General features: G+C 34.9%; 1 protein-coding gene across 1 annotated transcript in view; it reads left to right on the top strand.

The window, feature by feature from the left end:
- Positions 1–14,405, top strand: part of TRDN (triadin) — a 330,560-nt gene that overhangs the window by 51,538 nt on the left and 264,617 nt on the right. Inside the window, exons 6-7 of the mRNA XM_087443768.1 lie at positions 4,639–4,692; positions 8,362–8,421. Of these exons, the coding sequence (XP_087299894.1) occupies positions 4,639–4,692; positions 8,362–8,421 (114 nt within the window). The remainder of the gene's footprint in view (positions 1–4,638; positions 4,693–8,361; positions 8,422–14,405) is intronic.

Below are 14,405 nucleotides of genomic sequence, written 5' to 3'. Positions count from 1 at the left end.
AGTACAAAATATATTTTCTTTTGCTCTCTGGCAGCTGTGAAAGATAAACCTGGAAAATGAGAACAGAAAGCTGTACAGAAAGCTACACATCACCTCTTCCGTAGTGATTGTCACTTGTGAGGAAGTGACCACAGTTCTGACTGTGGCTGAGTAGCCCCAGGTGAAGGGGAAATTACCCATACAATTAAATCAGATTTGAGGGTAAAACTAATACTTTTGGATTAAAAAACCTATTCTGCGATTTAAAGCATATGTCTCCGATGAACTTTGTAACTTTAGGTAATTTGCCTAATCTTTACTTCAATACATAAATAAAGGTAATTTTATTACGAAAAAGAAATGTGTATATTATGGAGGATAAATTGAGGATAACCTGCTTAGAGAATCTAATCAGCACACTTTGGCTCATAAGAACAAGTTTACAGTCTGCACAGGACCTGGGATGAGCAAGGCAGTATAGTTTTGGAGGAAGAGTACTAGTTTAGCAATCTGATAACTCTATTTTTATTCTACTTCTCCAAAGACTCTATGAGGCTGTGTTTTCCTATCCATAGACAATGACGTTCAGGCCAATTGACCTCTTAGGTTCCTACTAGGTCTAAAATTGTGTGCTTATATTAAATTAAAAATGATAAATTCTTCTTTTAGGAAGAATGAGTAATACAATCTTTGAGAAGTTTCTCTGCTCAAGAACGCTTTTCTATTGAGTTTATCATTGTCTTAAAGCATGTAGATCATTTTGCTTTTTTTAGCACAGAATAGAAATTCTACAAATTATTTACAAAAAAATGAAGCACACATAGAGACATACATACTTACCAAGAATACATCTGGCGTTGTTGTTTAGTGGTGGCTAAAGCAGAATTGTTTTAAAGGGGTTGAAACGAATGTGTATCTTGCTCTTTCGTTAAAATTGAATTCAAACATGGATGCATATGAATTTTATGAAGCTGTTTGAAATGTTGACCTACTTAAAATTTATAGACCACTCGATGCTTATACCTCGCATAACAAAAGCACCAGAAAACTGAAAAGTAGAGAAATTAATTAAAAGAAAAAGGTGCAAAATCTGTTAGAGCTAACCACGCTCCCCGAAGTCTTTTATAACACAAAGGTATGATGGTTACTTGCTTATCTATCTGATTACTTTCGGTTTGGGCACTCAGATCAGTCCTGTCCAGTAGCTCTGAAGTCAAGTATGAGTTCTAGAGTTCTGGTTAATTAAATTTATTTACTAACCATCAATTGTAGAATATAGTAGCCCATACACATCAGTGCCTTAAAAATTTTGACGCCAAAACTTTTGATTTTTGAACCAAGATCAGAGAGATCAGCAAAGAGCTCTGACAACCTGGCCATGAATGCCTACGGCTTGGTCCTTCGTGAGGGTTTTGCCCAATAGGAACCACAGGGTCAGGTGCACTGTGAGCTCTGATACACTTCAGAAAAGGACACAGAGCCTGCCTGGCGGGTTGCCAGGGCCAAGCACTGTGAAAGCAGGGAGCACAGCTTGCAGAGTGCTGGAGACGGACCATATGGGGAGGGCCAGAGAGAAGCGCTTCAGACTTGAGTTGAGCTGAATGTTCTGGTCAGGGAAAGGTCAGAGTCTGGGCAAGTGCAGGAACAGCAGGGCCATGCCAACTCAGATGCCAAACATCAGGGCCATTCCAACTGGTGGATTCCATTTGTTTTTAATTATCACCCTACTGAAGGGACTTTTGTTTCTTGTAAATAAAGATGACAAACAAATTAAGCTCTAGCAGGTGCAACAAGCTTATTTTATCCTGAGCTAAAACTGTCCTAGCAAAGATGTAACTTGACAAAGAGAGCTGGTGACAAGGAAGCTATTTTTTTCTTCTCCCATATGAAAACTTTTGGTTGCAGTTTCTAATGCTTTGCTTATGCAAAGAGATGCATAAACAAATGCAATTGTTATAGCACAATCTTTATTTTAGAGTGATTATTAAGGCAGTTACTGATGGCTGCATTGTTTTGATAAAAGAAATTTCAAAACTTTGTATTTGAGCTCAGCATTGCCAAAGTTTGAAGTTTCCATCCAAGAAGCTTTAGTGGCTATCTGCCATTTTGAACAGCTCCCCAGAGCACATGGGTCCAGCTGCTCCACTAAGCAGTATTATGGTGCCATTTCTGAGGGGGGTAATGAAACTCCAGCATACAGGACTGCGTCTGTAAATCAAAACTTAGACTGTGAGGAGCCAGATTTCCCCCCGGGGTAAGAGGAACAAGGCATTAATATGCTAATTTGAGTCTGAATTCAGCTCCCTTGGTTTCGTATTAATTCTCCCCTTTATGCCCGTGCAGACGTCAATCAGAAAATCCTTTAGTGGAGTGAACAACCAGCTGTCCGAGGTGGGTGAGGTCTGGTCCTTCAGGGAGGCAGAGACACAGATTAGGTGTTCTCCTGGGGCTCTTGCCAATCAGGGTTCCAAAAACTCAGCTTATCTTGTGCAAACTTGGTTTCCCCTAGAGAAACTTTAAAAGAGGCTTTGTTTTTGCCAAGACTTTCTTTTGGTTTTAGCTTAATTAATGGTGATCCAAAGGAGTCAAAATAAGCTATTTGTGGTCGTGTGTGAATACTGATGTCCTTCCCTTATTTGGTGAGATATTTATTTTGAACTTAATAACTCAGAAATATGTAAAAGAACCATCGAATGTGGAAAGGAAAAATAATGTCGAGGTGTTCTACGTCTTCTTTTTCCTTCTGTTTCTCACTGGGTTTTAATTATTTAAGAAATTTTAGCACATTGTAAAACTTTTAAATGATTGGAAGCAAACAGTGCCTATTATATCTATACCACATCATCAATAAATAGAACTGCACTAGAAGATGAAAATAGCTCTTCTTATAATATTTAGAATTTTGCTTATTCAAAAATATCTATTAAGAATCTACTATGTGACAGACACCAAGTGATGAGCCATGGATGCAAAAATAAAATAATATGGCATAGTGCCTAAAGAGATTTCACTTACTGGGAAGTCAAATATACGAACAATTGCAGTATTATTATTTAATTGCTAAAACAGAATTATGCACGTGGTGCAGTTGGTATATAGAATAAATAGAGATAACAGAACACTTTACAGAGGAGCAGGCATTTGAGCCAGGATTGAAAGGGTGCCTGAAAGAGATAAATGTAGGTGTGGGAATTCTAGGAGGAAGGCACAAGCAGACAGAGATTCAAAGGCATTAACAGGGCACATAGTGTGTTTGTGAAGCCACAAGCATTTGATATTACTGGAATGGAAAGTTCAAGGTGAAATTCCTGATGATAAGTTTGGCTTGATAAGCAAATATCAGATCACGAGAGCAATAAAATATTTTGATGTTTGATAGAGCACCTCTGTGACAGATACCATGAGGGAGACACTATTTGTAACAGATTAATAGTACAGTCAGATTTTCATGTTAGAGAGGTTACTCTGAGAGAGCAAAAACCTAAATCTAATGGTTCAAGAGACTAGTTAGGATGTTATTGTAATAATATGTGTAATAATACTATAGTTGAGAAGGACATCCTACTCCAACTTTTGAAATGGGGTCTTTCCCCTTTCTCCTTCCCACTCCTTTACTGGGTTAATTTCTTCTCATCTTTCACATCCTTCACACCAAGGGGGCTTCCCAAATGCACAGACTAGATTAGGTCTCATTTTGTGCATGGACATGCCACTCAATATTTTCTTCATTGCCAGTTATACTAACTGCAATTAGCTATCTTTTTAATTATTTGTTTAGCGTCCATCATCCATTAGCTTGGTGACATCACAATGACAGGGATGGAGTTTGTCTTGCAAAACAGAGTCTTTAGCACATGACAGGTGCTCTTTCTATATTTTTCTGTAAATAAATGCTAGGGAATGTAATATTGGATAAAAGAAGATGGGTAAGAGGAATACTGAAAAGGTAGGATTGAAAGAGCTTTGCAAATGAACAAAAGTGGAATATAAAGGACGAATCCTGGATGAGTACCATGTTTCTAGCTTGAATAATTTTAGGTGCCATTATTAAGAGTTATGACTAAATTGTGGGGAAAGATTAAGACTTTGAGCTCCACTATGTTAATTCATTGGATCACAGCACATATTAAATTAAATTTTGTTTTCTTTTAAAGGATTTGGTATCATCTTAGTCTCATCCCAGTATATTTTCAAAAAACTTTTAAAGTGGAATATTTCTGTAGAAGATTAACACATACTATTCAGGTTGATTATTCTTTGTTTCAGGTTCAGAAGATTATCGCTCTGTACTTTTGTCCTCATATTTTTGGTGTTCCTCCAGTATTGAACTGGGTGCCTTTGGCATGTGGCTTGATAAATTTTTAAAATTTTCCAATTCATTGAGTTGAAGTTAAAGATTTGGAAAAACTGAGGGGTATTGTTATCTTTGCACTCAAACCTGGTTTTGGTACGAGTTTGTGCTTAGATATGAAATAAAAATAGAAATTAAAAAATCTATAATCATTTTAACGGTTAAACCTCTATGTAAAACCTCATGCCAGTTAAAGAAAGATTTCCAAAAGGAGCAAGTAAGTTTTTGACATCAAAAATTGCCATGCAATCATCTCATCATTTATTGTCTTTTTATTTAAATGAAAAGTATTGTCTGTTTCTTTCCAGTTACACACAGAGAAAAAGAAAAAGTAAAAGACAAAGAAAAACCTGAAAAGAAAGGTATGGAGTTATTCTTGATTTTAACACATTGGTCACTGCCCCTTTGAGCTCTCTTTCTTTTCGTCAGATTTAGATGACCATGAATTTATGTTTTTTAATTATATTATGATAATTTCCTTAGAATTGAATGTGAAAAGAGTAATTTCTGGGTTGAAGGAAATAAAATAGGTAGACTCTTGAGCGCTGTTACTAATTTACTTTCCAGAAATGCATCAGTTTTTCTCTTGGCAGTTTCGAGACTGCCTTAGCCAGTAATGATAATATTATTTCAGAGAATATTTGCCAATTTGATAGGTAAGAAAGCATATCTCATTATTCTGACTTGCATTCTTTGATTACCTATTAGACTGGGCATTTTATATTGTTTTTCATCTTTATTTATTTATTTGGAATAGGCAATACAGTCTCATTGTTCAATACTTAAAGATCTATCGTGAAAAGCTTCCTCCTGCCTTACCACCCTCCCAGTTCTCACTCCGTCCTACCCACACATACACAGTAAACTACTTTTATGAGCTTTATGTGCATCTTTTCAGAGCTTCATTATGCAATTATAAGATAATATATTTTATTGTTTCTTCCTACTTTTTTTCACAAAATTTAGCATGTTCTATATTCTGGTTTTTATAACTTAACAATATATCATAGAGATCTTTCCATATCAGTAAATAGATATTTCCTTTATTCTTTTTAAAAAGCTGCATAATATTTTAATAAAGATATTTTCTTCGACTGTATACTTTAGTTGCTTGTTATTTATAGACTGAAATATTTAAATATGATTTTTAGTGACGTACATTTTTTATGTGGCTGTTCACACTCATTGTCCATTTCTCCTGATGATATGTGTGCATGTCATTCGTGTATACATCCGTGGTCTATCATTTTTTCAAGTATTTTTTCTCAGTTAGTTTTGTAGTTAATGTTAGGGTTTCTGTCTGTGTGAGTGGACATGTGTGAATGCATATATGTGTGTATGCATGTGTGTGAGTGTGTGTGTGTGTGTGTGTTGTATTTAGATTCTTGCATTTTTATATGGCTAGATATGTTGATATTTTCTTTTAGTATTTCTGCTTTTGAGTCTTCATCCAAAGATTAATTCAGTACCTACTGATATTTTCCTCAAGCTTTTAAAATTAGTTTCATATTTTACATTTAACTTTAATTCATCAAAAATCCATGTTAATGTATGATGTGAAACAAAATTTTAATTTAATTTTTTGCTCTTGTTCATGACTAGGATATTTGGGCTAGATTTCAGCTGATTTATGTGTCCACAATATGCATAGACTGCTGAATTATGTTATTTTGTGAAACATTCCACTTAGAATGTTTTACGATATTTAGCAATCAAATCAGCGGAAATATGCTTCAATCTTCTTTATTTCATATTCTCGCTTGAAAATTTAAATTAAATAGTTGCTATTTTATTGATGTTTACTTAACGATAATATCTATGAATTTCAATATAGCCCTTTTCTTTGTTCTAGAAACAGGTGCCCATTTCCCATTTGCTATTGAGTTACGCAGAATATTAGCGTCAGGTTCTGTGTACTCTGACTAAATGAAATAATCTGAAATTTCTTTTTTTTTCAACCTTCACAGTGTCTATTTCTTGTTAAAAATTAATTGAGAATTTGTTTCCCTTAAATTACATATGAAGCAGGAAATTTGTCCAAATTGAAAAGCAGAGACAAAATGCTGCATTGTAAGTGTCCTTTTATTTATTTATTTTTATTATTATTTTTTGGGGAGGAAGATTTGCCCTGAGCTAACGTCTGTGCCAATCCTCCTCTATTTGTATGTGGGATGCCTCCACAGCATGGCTGGTGCGTGGAGTAGATCCACGCCTGGAATCCGGGCCCGGTGAACTTGGGCCACTGAAGCAGAGCATGCCAAACTTGCACCACTCAGGCATGGGGCTGGCCCCATACGTGTCCTTTTATTTACTATATACAAATTAAAGGAGTTTGTTTTTTTATGAGATAAGTTATTATACTGCAGCCCCATGACCTGTGTGAACTGTGTACCTGCTTAGCCTGCTGTTGTGTTCCTTCAACTAACATTGCCCAGGCTTTTACACATAACCCCAAACGATAGCGCAGATGACTGTGGGGCAGGCGAGAGGTGGAGGCTGAAACCCTGGAGGGGAGGCGTCTGTTCTCTAGGTGGCTCCGCAGCTGCCAGGGTCACTTGGTCTTCAACTGGACATTATGCTTTAAGTTTTCTATGAGGCTTACATCATCTCTCCAAGATTCTGGAGAAACTATTCATAGACTGTATTTTAAAAGAATAGTTTTTTAAATACACATTTTGAGTACGTTCTTTCCTTTTATAATACAAGTAAATCTGATGGACATTACTATTCTTGTTATATAGCTGGAAATAATGGAAATAATCGGGGCTTCAATTTTTTACATTAATAATTTGGCTCTTTCTTTAACCGTTTCCAGCTGTTTAATTAAATCTCTTATTTTATCATTTAATTTTCTATAATTTCTTTAACTCTCGTTATTATTCTCCAATAAATAGTATGTAAATGTTGAAAAATGTATGGTGATTTGGGAAACTACCAAAGCACACAGTTTAATGTGTGCTATTGTGTTTCTCAGAACTTCTTTACCTAAACTGTTGACAGACACAAGATTTTACCAGTCTATGTGAATAAAATAAAAGTTCATAAAATATATTCATGTTAATTTATTACATAAACAGTGAGAAGGTATAATTTTTAAGGCTTCATGTCGAATACTGTTCAATTAAGAAGCTGCACTCAGTCAGTCATCTTTATGATTACTTTGTATTCTATTGATGGTTCTCAACCAAAGGTGCTATCCCTTATGGAGTATTTGGAAAAATTTTGAGATGTCAAAATGTCATTGGAGTGGAGAGCATTTGGTACACGGGGACCAGAGAAGTAAGCATTTTGTCAACACGTAAGACTGTCCCTTACAGGGACACCTACTACTCAGTTGTGTCCTTGTGGACAGACACTGTGCTTTATCAAACCTCTAGTCCTGATTTGAAAATTTCTCTTTATTAATCCTAAAGAGAGTGCTTCTTCCTGATAAAATGATCTATCTTTCGAGGCAGGCCTGGTGGCATAATGGTGAAGTGCGTGCACTCTGCTTCAGTGGCCCGGGGTTTGCAGGTTTGGATCCCGGGCGCTGACCTGCACACCTCTTGCCAAGTCATGCTGTGGCAGCGTCTCACATATAAAGCAGAGAAAGATGGGCACAGATGTTAGCTCAGGGCCGATCTTCCTCAGGAAAAAGAGGAGGATTGGCAACGGAGGCTAACTCAGGGCTAATTTTCCTCACACACAAAAAATAAAAATAAAAAATGATATATCTTTCAACAAATTCTTAAAAAATTGCTCTCTCTTAGTTTATCTTTCCTGAAAACTTTATTTACTTGAAATGATAACTTTAAAAGGGAAGGTGAGACTAGTTTTCAAAATGCTTTCTAAGTCTTAATGCCAAGTCTTTTAAATTGGGCTCCATACAGATATTATTACACTGGTAACTCTTTATTCCTGAATTAGGCTCATTAATGTCATCATTCTTCAAAATAGTTCATGATTTTGGTGACTATAAAACTGAAGTAAAGAGAAATATTTGTCTTGAAATCTGTTAAAAGTGTGTACTAATATAAAATTTTCTGTTTAAGCAACTCACAAGGAAAAAATAGAGAGAAAAGAAAAACCAGAAACAAAGACAGTGACAAAAGGTAACTTTTCCCTTTATTACTTCCATAATAAAACTTTTTTTACTTTAAAAGATTACATTTTGTGTACCAGATAACTGGATGATTGTAAGCATTCATTTACATAAAAATTAATTTGGCCTTACATTTAAAAATTGCTATCTAAAAGAATAATAAACCTGAATATTTGAAATAATATAGCATCTCAAAATGTGAGAGGAAAATGAAGAGCTTCCTCACATGTGATAGGCAGAATTTTGGCCCCCATGTCTTTCACCCTTTGGTGCCATCCCTGTGGCTATGTTACATTACATGGCAAAAAGGAGTTTGCAGAGGTAGTTAAGCTTGATCTAAAATAGGGAGATTAGCCTGGATTATCCAGGTGGGCTCAATGTAGTCTCATGAGCCTTTAAAAGCAAAGAGATGTGGCAGAAGAGAGAGATTTGAAGTGTGAGAATGACTTGCCTCCCATTGCTGGCTTGAAATTGAGGGGGGCCTGTGGAAAGTATGAGAAGGAAATGATTTCTGCCAACATGTTGAATAAGTGTGGAAGCCATCTCTTCTCCAGAGCATCCAGTAACAAAATGCAGCCCTGGTGAGAACTAGATTCTAGCCTTGTGGACCTTAAAGAGAGAACCTAGCTGAGTTACTTCGTACCAAGAATTTTGAACCATGGAAACCGGGAGACAAATGGATGTTGTTTTAAGCAGCTAAGTTTATGGTAATTTGTTACTATAGCAATAAGAAACTAACACAACATACATGGTTTATAGCGTCTTACCAGTATTATACTTTGAGTTTTATTTTAGAAGATTCAAATTCGGGATTTCCTTTTTCAAGAAGAAAGGGTAATGAATACCTCTTGATCGATATTTTAAGCCATTGAGGACCAGCGGTGTCTTAATAGTAACCCCCCAAAAGTCAATTAGAATATCAATATAACATTTTATATTTTGGAAGGTTGCATAAACCAGCTTTTGCTATTCTAAATTTGTCTACCAATTGTTTGATGTTAGAAAAATATGGATTCTGACTGATGGTTCAGTTTTACCTCCTAAATTTAAATTTCCTCCTTATTTTTAAAATATAGATTTTATGTGATCAGTTATTTTAGAAATCTCAATCCAATATTTTGAAGGGACTAATAATTTAGATAAAAATTGGAATCTATTTTCAAAATTTAATGTGTTTGCACAATTAGATATTTGAGGCAGATATATTTTTTACTAAATATTTCTGTGATATAATTAAATATCATTTTATTAAAGCTAAGATAGATGAATTGTAAATTGAGACTTTCTTTCCTAGAAGGTAGCAAGAATTTAGTTTCAAGATGGAGTTTGTAACGAAATACATGTTATTTTATTCTATTTGATTATCTTTTGTTTGATAGATGTGAATGAAAATAAATTCACATATATATGAAATCTTAAAGCTAGTAGGGATGTTAGAGATCATCCCAGTTAATTAGCTACCTTAATAGATAAAGAAACTTACCCTCCAGGGAGAGAAAACAATTTGGCCAGGTCATATAAATAATATGTAATTAGACTAAGATGAAACTCCAAGTGAACTGAATATAAATCAAGTGTTCTTTCCAAAGATACTTAAATAAAGGTCTTCAAGCATCAGTTATTCCTTCAACAAATATTTATTTAACACGGTAATAGTTATTTATTGTTATGCAACAAATACCACAAATTTAGAGACATAAGTCAATACACATTTAATATCTCACAGTTTCTGTGGGTCAACAATCTGGGCATGGCTTAGCTCAGTTTTCTGCCTCACTATCTCTCACAAGACTGCAATCAATGTATTAGACAGGGCTGCAGTCCCATCTGAAGTCTCAACTGAGGAAGGATCATTTCCAAGTTCATTTACCTGATTGTTGGTGAGATTCAATTCCTCAGGGCTTTTGAATGAGGACCTCAGTTCTTTCTGGCTGTGGGCTGGAGGCCATCCTTAGATCCTTGTCACATGAGTGTCACTACTATGATAGCTGGCTTCATCAAACCTAGCAAGTGGAAGAATCAGCTAACAAGACAGAAATAACAATCTTATGTAGACTAATCATGGAAGTCACATACTATTGAGTAGCAGCAAATTCTTAGGACAGCCCATATTCAAAGGGAGAACATTCACAAGGGTATGAATATGGAAGGTGGGGATCATTGGGGGCCATCTTGAGTCGACCTGGATGGCCACAAATCACAAACACTTCATTTATATACTTATATTCTTCTGGGAGAGATATGTAAACAAATCATATAGATATAGATATAGATAGATATAGACACAGAGTTATGCATTGCATAAGGACATTTCAGTCAATGACAGATCACATGTATGGTGATGGTCCTGTAAGATTAGTACCATATAGCCCAGCTATGTAGTAGACTATACCATCTAAGTTTGTGTTAGTACACTCTATAGTGTTTGCACAATGGTGAAATCGCCTAACAATGCATTTCTCAGAATGTATCCCCATTGTTAATCAACGCATGACTGTAGATATGGATATATATATATATATATATATATATATATATATACACACACACACACAAGCACACATATATATAATTTTTCTTTTTATTTTATATATGTATACATACATTATGTTAGGAATGTAGGAAATATTTAAGAATTGCTCCTTGTCTAATGGGTAATTTTGGGGAAAACAGAATAAGATTAAAAAAGCATACATTATAGTATGTGACATTTCATTAGAAACAAAGATAAGCTATCATATTTGAAAGGTATGACCAGAATTAAAGTAGAATCTCTCTCTGAAGATCTTTGATTCCCAGAGGCACTGCCATGGAACACAGTGAGTTTCTGGCTCTGTTTCAAGCACAGACTGCCCAAGGGTGGTAACTGGCTGAACCACTTCAAGACCTCCTCTTAGGAAAGAATGGACCTTGCAATATCTACCCTGGGGAACACGTGTAGGACCCCATATCCACCGTGAAAACTAGTCTATATCTACAATTCAATAAAAATAACAAAGATAGGGAAGAATAAGAAGAAAATGATAAAAAGATAAGTGAGTGGAGTAAGCCAAGTTTGGGCCAGGCTGTCTAACTGGCCTGGAAGTAAAAATGTTCAGGTGTCTGTGTGTTTGATGAAGTAGGACAGGTTACTGCTGTTTTGATATTTTTCAAAAGATTTTCTATTGCTTTCACTTGGTCTGTGTATATTTATATCTTCTCTCATATGTCTTAAAATATATTTTTGGTTTCATCCCCATAGGTTAATATTAATAACATTGTGCAATTTAGAGTAATGGGGAAATGGGTTAGGCATTCTGGTTCTTTTGCTTTTATTCCTGACTCATTAGTTGCACCATCTTTGGCAAACACCCTTTTGGTTCTTGGATTTCTCATATGTAAAATGAGTATAATACAGTAATTCCTGCTAAACAGCAAACTCTGTCTAAGTTCTAGGGAGTGAGTAATGGTAATCCCAAAATTGGATCAAATATGCTGATGTCATTCTTTTGATTAGACCATTTTGTTTTCCATTTGACAAAAGTCATGAATTAAATGTCTTCATAAATAGAGCTGGGTGATTTGAATATAACCTGACAATGCTCTTTGCTTTTTTGATCCCTAATGAACTCTTAAGTGCAAATGTCACTTAAATTCTTTTTGAGAAAATAGGAAAACTATTTTGGCACAAAATTTAAGAACATCTACTCATTTTGATAAAAACAACATTTTGGGTGTTGCTTTAGCTTCGTGGTATTTTCCTCATTATATCCACATTATTGGTGAGTTCTCAACCCAGTTTTGTTTTCAATATGAGACGAAGTTATCTGTTTCAAAGATGAAGATCATTGACAGTCTAAATATGTAGGAAAAAATTTGTTATTTTTATACTTAGGATCATTGATAAAAATTAGTTTTTAGATATGATTCTGTCTTTAAGAAAATTATCTTTGCCCCCCATTTATAAATTATAAAGTAGATCTAAATTTCACATATCTTTAAATTCCATAGTATGAAGCTAAGGTTAAATTAACTTCTATCCACAAGGCATGGGTTGGTATCATTCAGGGTAACCAAAATAACAATTTCACATACAAATAAAGTATAAACAAAAAACTACTTGGAAAATTTTCCAAGTTTTGTCAAGTTCATTTCTAGACACATATTTACATATGCAATATATATATCACTATATTATACACATCATCTGAACATAGTGAAACATTTACTATTTTCTCTCCTTCATCGAAGTTGCTAATTCAGTAAACATTTATTCTGTGTTTTCTTTGAGAAAAGCACTGTGATAGACATTATGATGCTACAAAAATGAATAATATGTTTCCTATCCCCAAGTTGCTCTCAGTCTGGTAGGGAAGACAGATATGTGAACAACCATCTGTAATACAAGTTATATAATAGAGAATAGCATGTGTGCATTAATAAAAGTTGAGGCAAATTCAAGCTCAGATAAAGCAATGATTCATTTCATTGGCAGAGCCATTTGTTGCATATGAATTGAAGGCACAATTTATATATGTGGAAAACATGGAAAATATAGAGAATGCAGCCTGGCAATGTTTGGCATGTAGAAAACATATGAGATATTCAAGAAAAAGTAAGTAGCCTGGTGGAGGAATATACTATGAGAGGAGGGATAGAATGGAGCCAGTTTGTGCAGGGTTTTAAGTGCAGTACTAAACTTTCTTCAGATAGGAATATTACCCTGCTGATCTTTAGAGCTCCAGGAACTAGCTCAGAGCCCAGGCTATGACGGACTCTCCAGAACAGTTTGTTAGGAGAAGATATATGAGTTGCATGAGTCTGAGGTACTGTTCCCTATCTCAGTGGAACTTTCTCTCCAGACAGAAACTAATAAATATTTTGGTGTGAGGTTCTGGAATAATGTTGATTGAAAGTCATTTTCAGAGAGCTGATGGTTTTCTGTCACAGAAATGTATGAATCTGCTGTAGGAAAGAGCAGTAACCAGCAAAGGAGATTTAGAAATAGTTTAAAGAAAGTAGAAGAAAATCCCCCATTGAATATGGTTGTGGAAGTCACAAAGACGTTGGAAGTTTGTGGAGTAACTGGATGATTTTTGTATGAGAGTTTTTGTGGTCAGGTAACTTGGGAAAACAGTGCATGGCATAATCCCCCTCTTTGAAGATTCTCAGTACACTTTAGCTTTGAGAAGTTCCATAGCAAAGAAACAGATTTAACTTAGTGTTTCCAAATTTATTTGATCATAGGAATATCTTCCTATCCCTAACACGCTATTAGCATCTCCTTGCAAAATTTCTGAAGAACAGTGCTTTGTCCATTCAATTAAATGCAGTAGCACAGATGAGTTTTGTTTTGCGAGCATCAGGCATTATCACTTTCATTCTTCTATTCGCAGGACGTTGCAATATTATCTACTCTTAGTCTCAAATTCTTGCTTAGTGTAGTAAAGTCAAGAAACTTGATTATAATATTTTCATCAGTTCTTCAACATGAGTGATAATAAAGTCTATCCACTACATTGGAAAATGAGATGAGAGAGTCCAACATTGTAGTAGACTTACTGTGGTATCTAGTGATTATGTGTGAACCCATAGAATAAATAATCTCCAACAGGCAGCATCTATTATAAACAATTTTTCACAAATGTTGCTATATTATTATTACTTTTTTTAAATAATTGAAAGATTCAGACTGATCAGTTCACATTCCCAGTTTACTTCCCCCAAATACATACAATAACAAATTAAGAATGTGTGTATAGAACATATATGTATGTATAATTCATATATATTCTAATTTATAGCCCTTTCTGTTTACTAGGATGTATTTAAGGGCTTTAAAACTCATTAGAATTATTATTTCTGACTTAAGATAAGCAGGAGGCAATATCCCAATTTCTGCTCCCTTTCTGTGAAATAATAAGAGACTGAATGTCTCTGAGTTATCCTTTAGTGGATTTTATTGTTTTATTTATATTAGTTATTACCAGTGCAAGTCATTTTACATTTGCATTC

This window comes from Ceratotherium simum, chromosome 19 (genome assembly GCF_057802395.1).
Source record: "Ceratotherium simum simum isolate JZ-2026a chromosome 19, ASM5780239v1, whole genome shotgun sequence".
NCBI lineage: Eukaryota > Metazoa > Chordata > Mammalia > Perissodactyla > Rhinocerotidae > Ceratotherium > Ceratotherium simum.
This window is presented reverse-complemented; position numbering and strand designations above follow the sequence as displayed.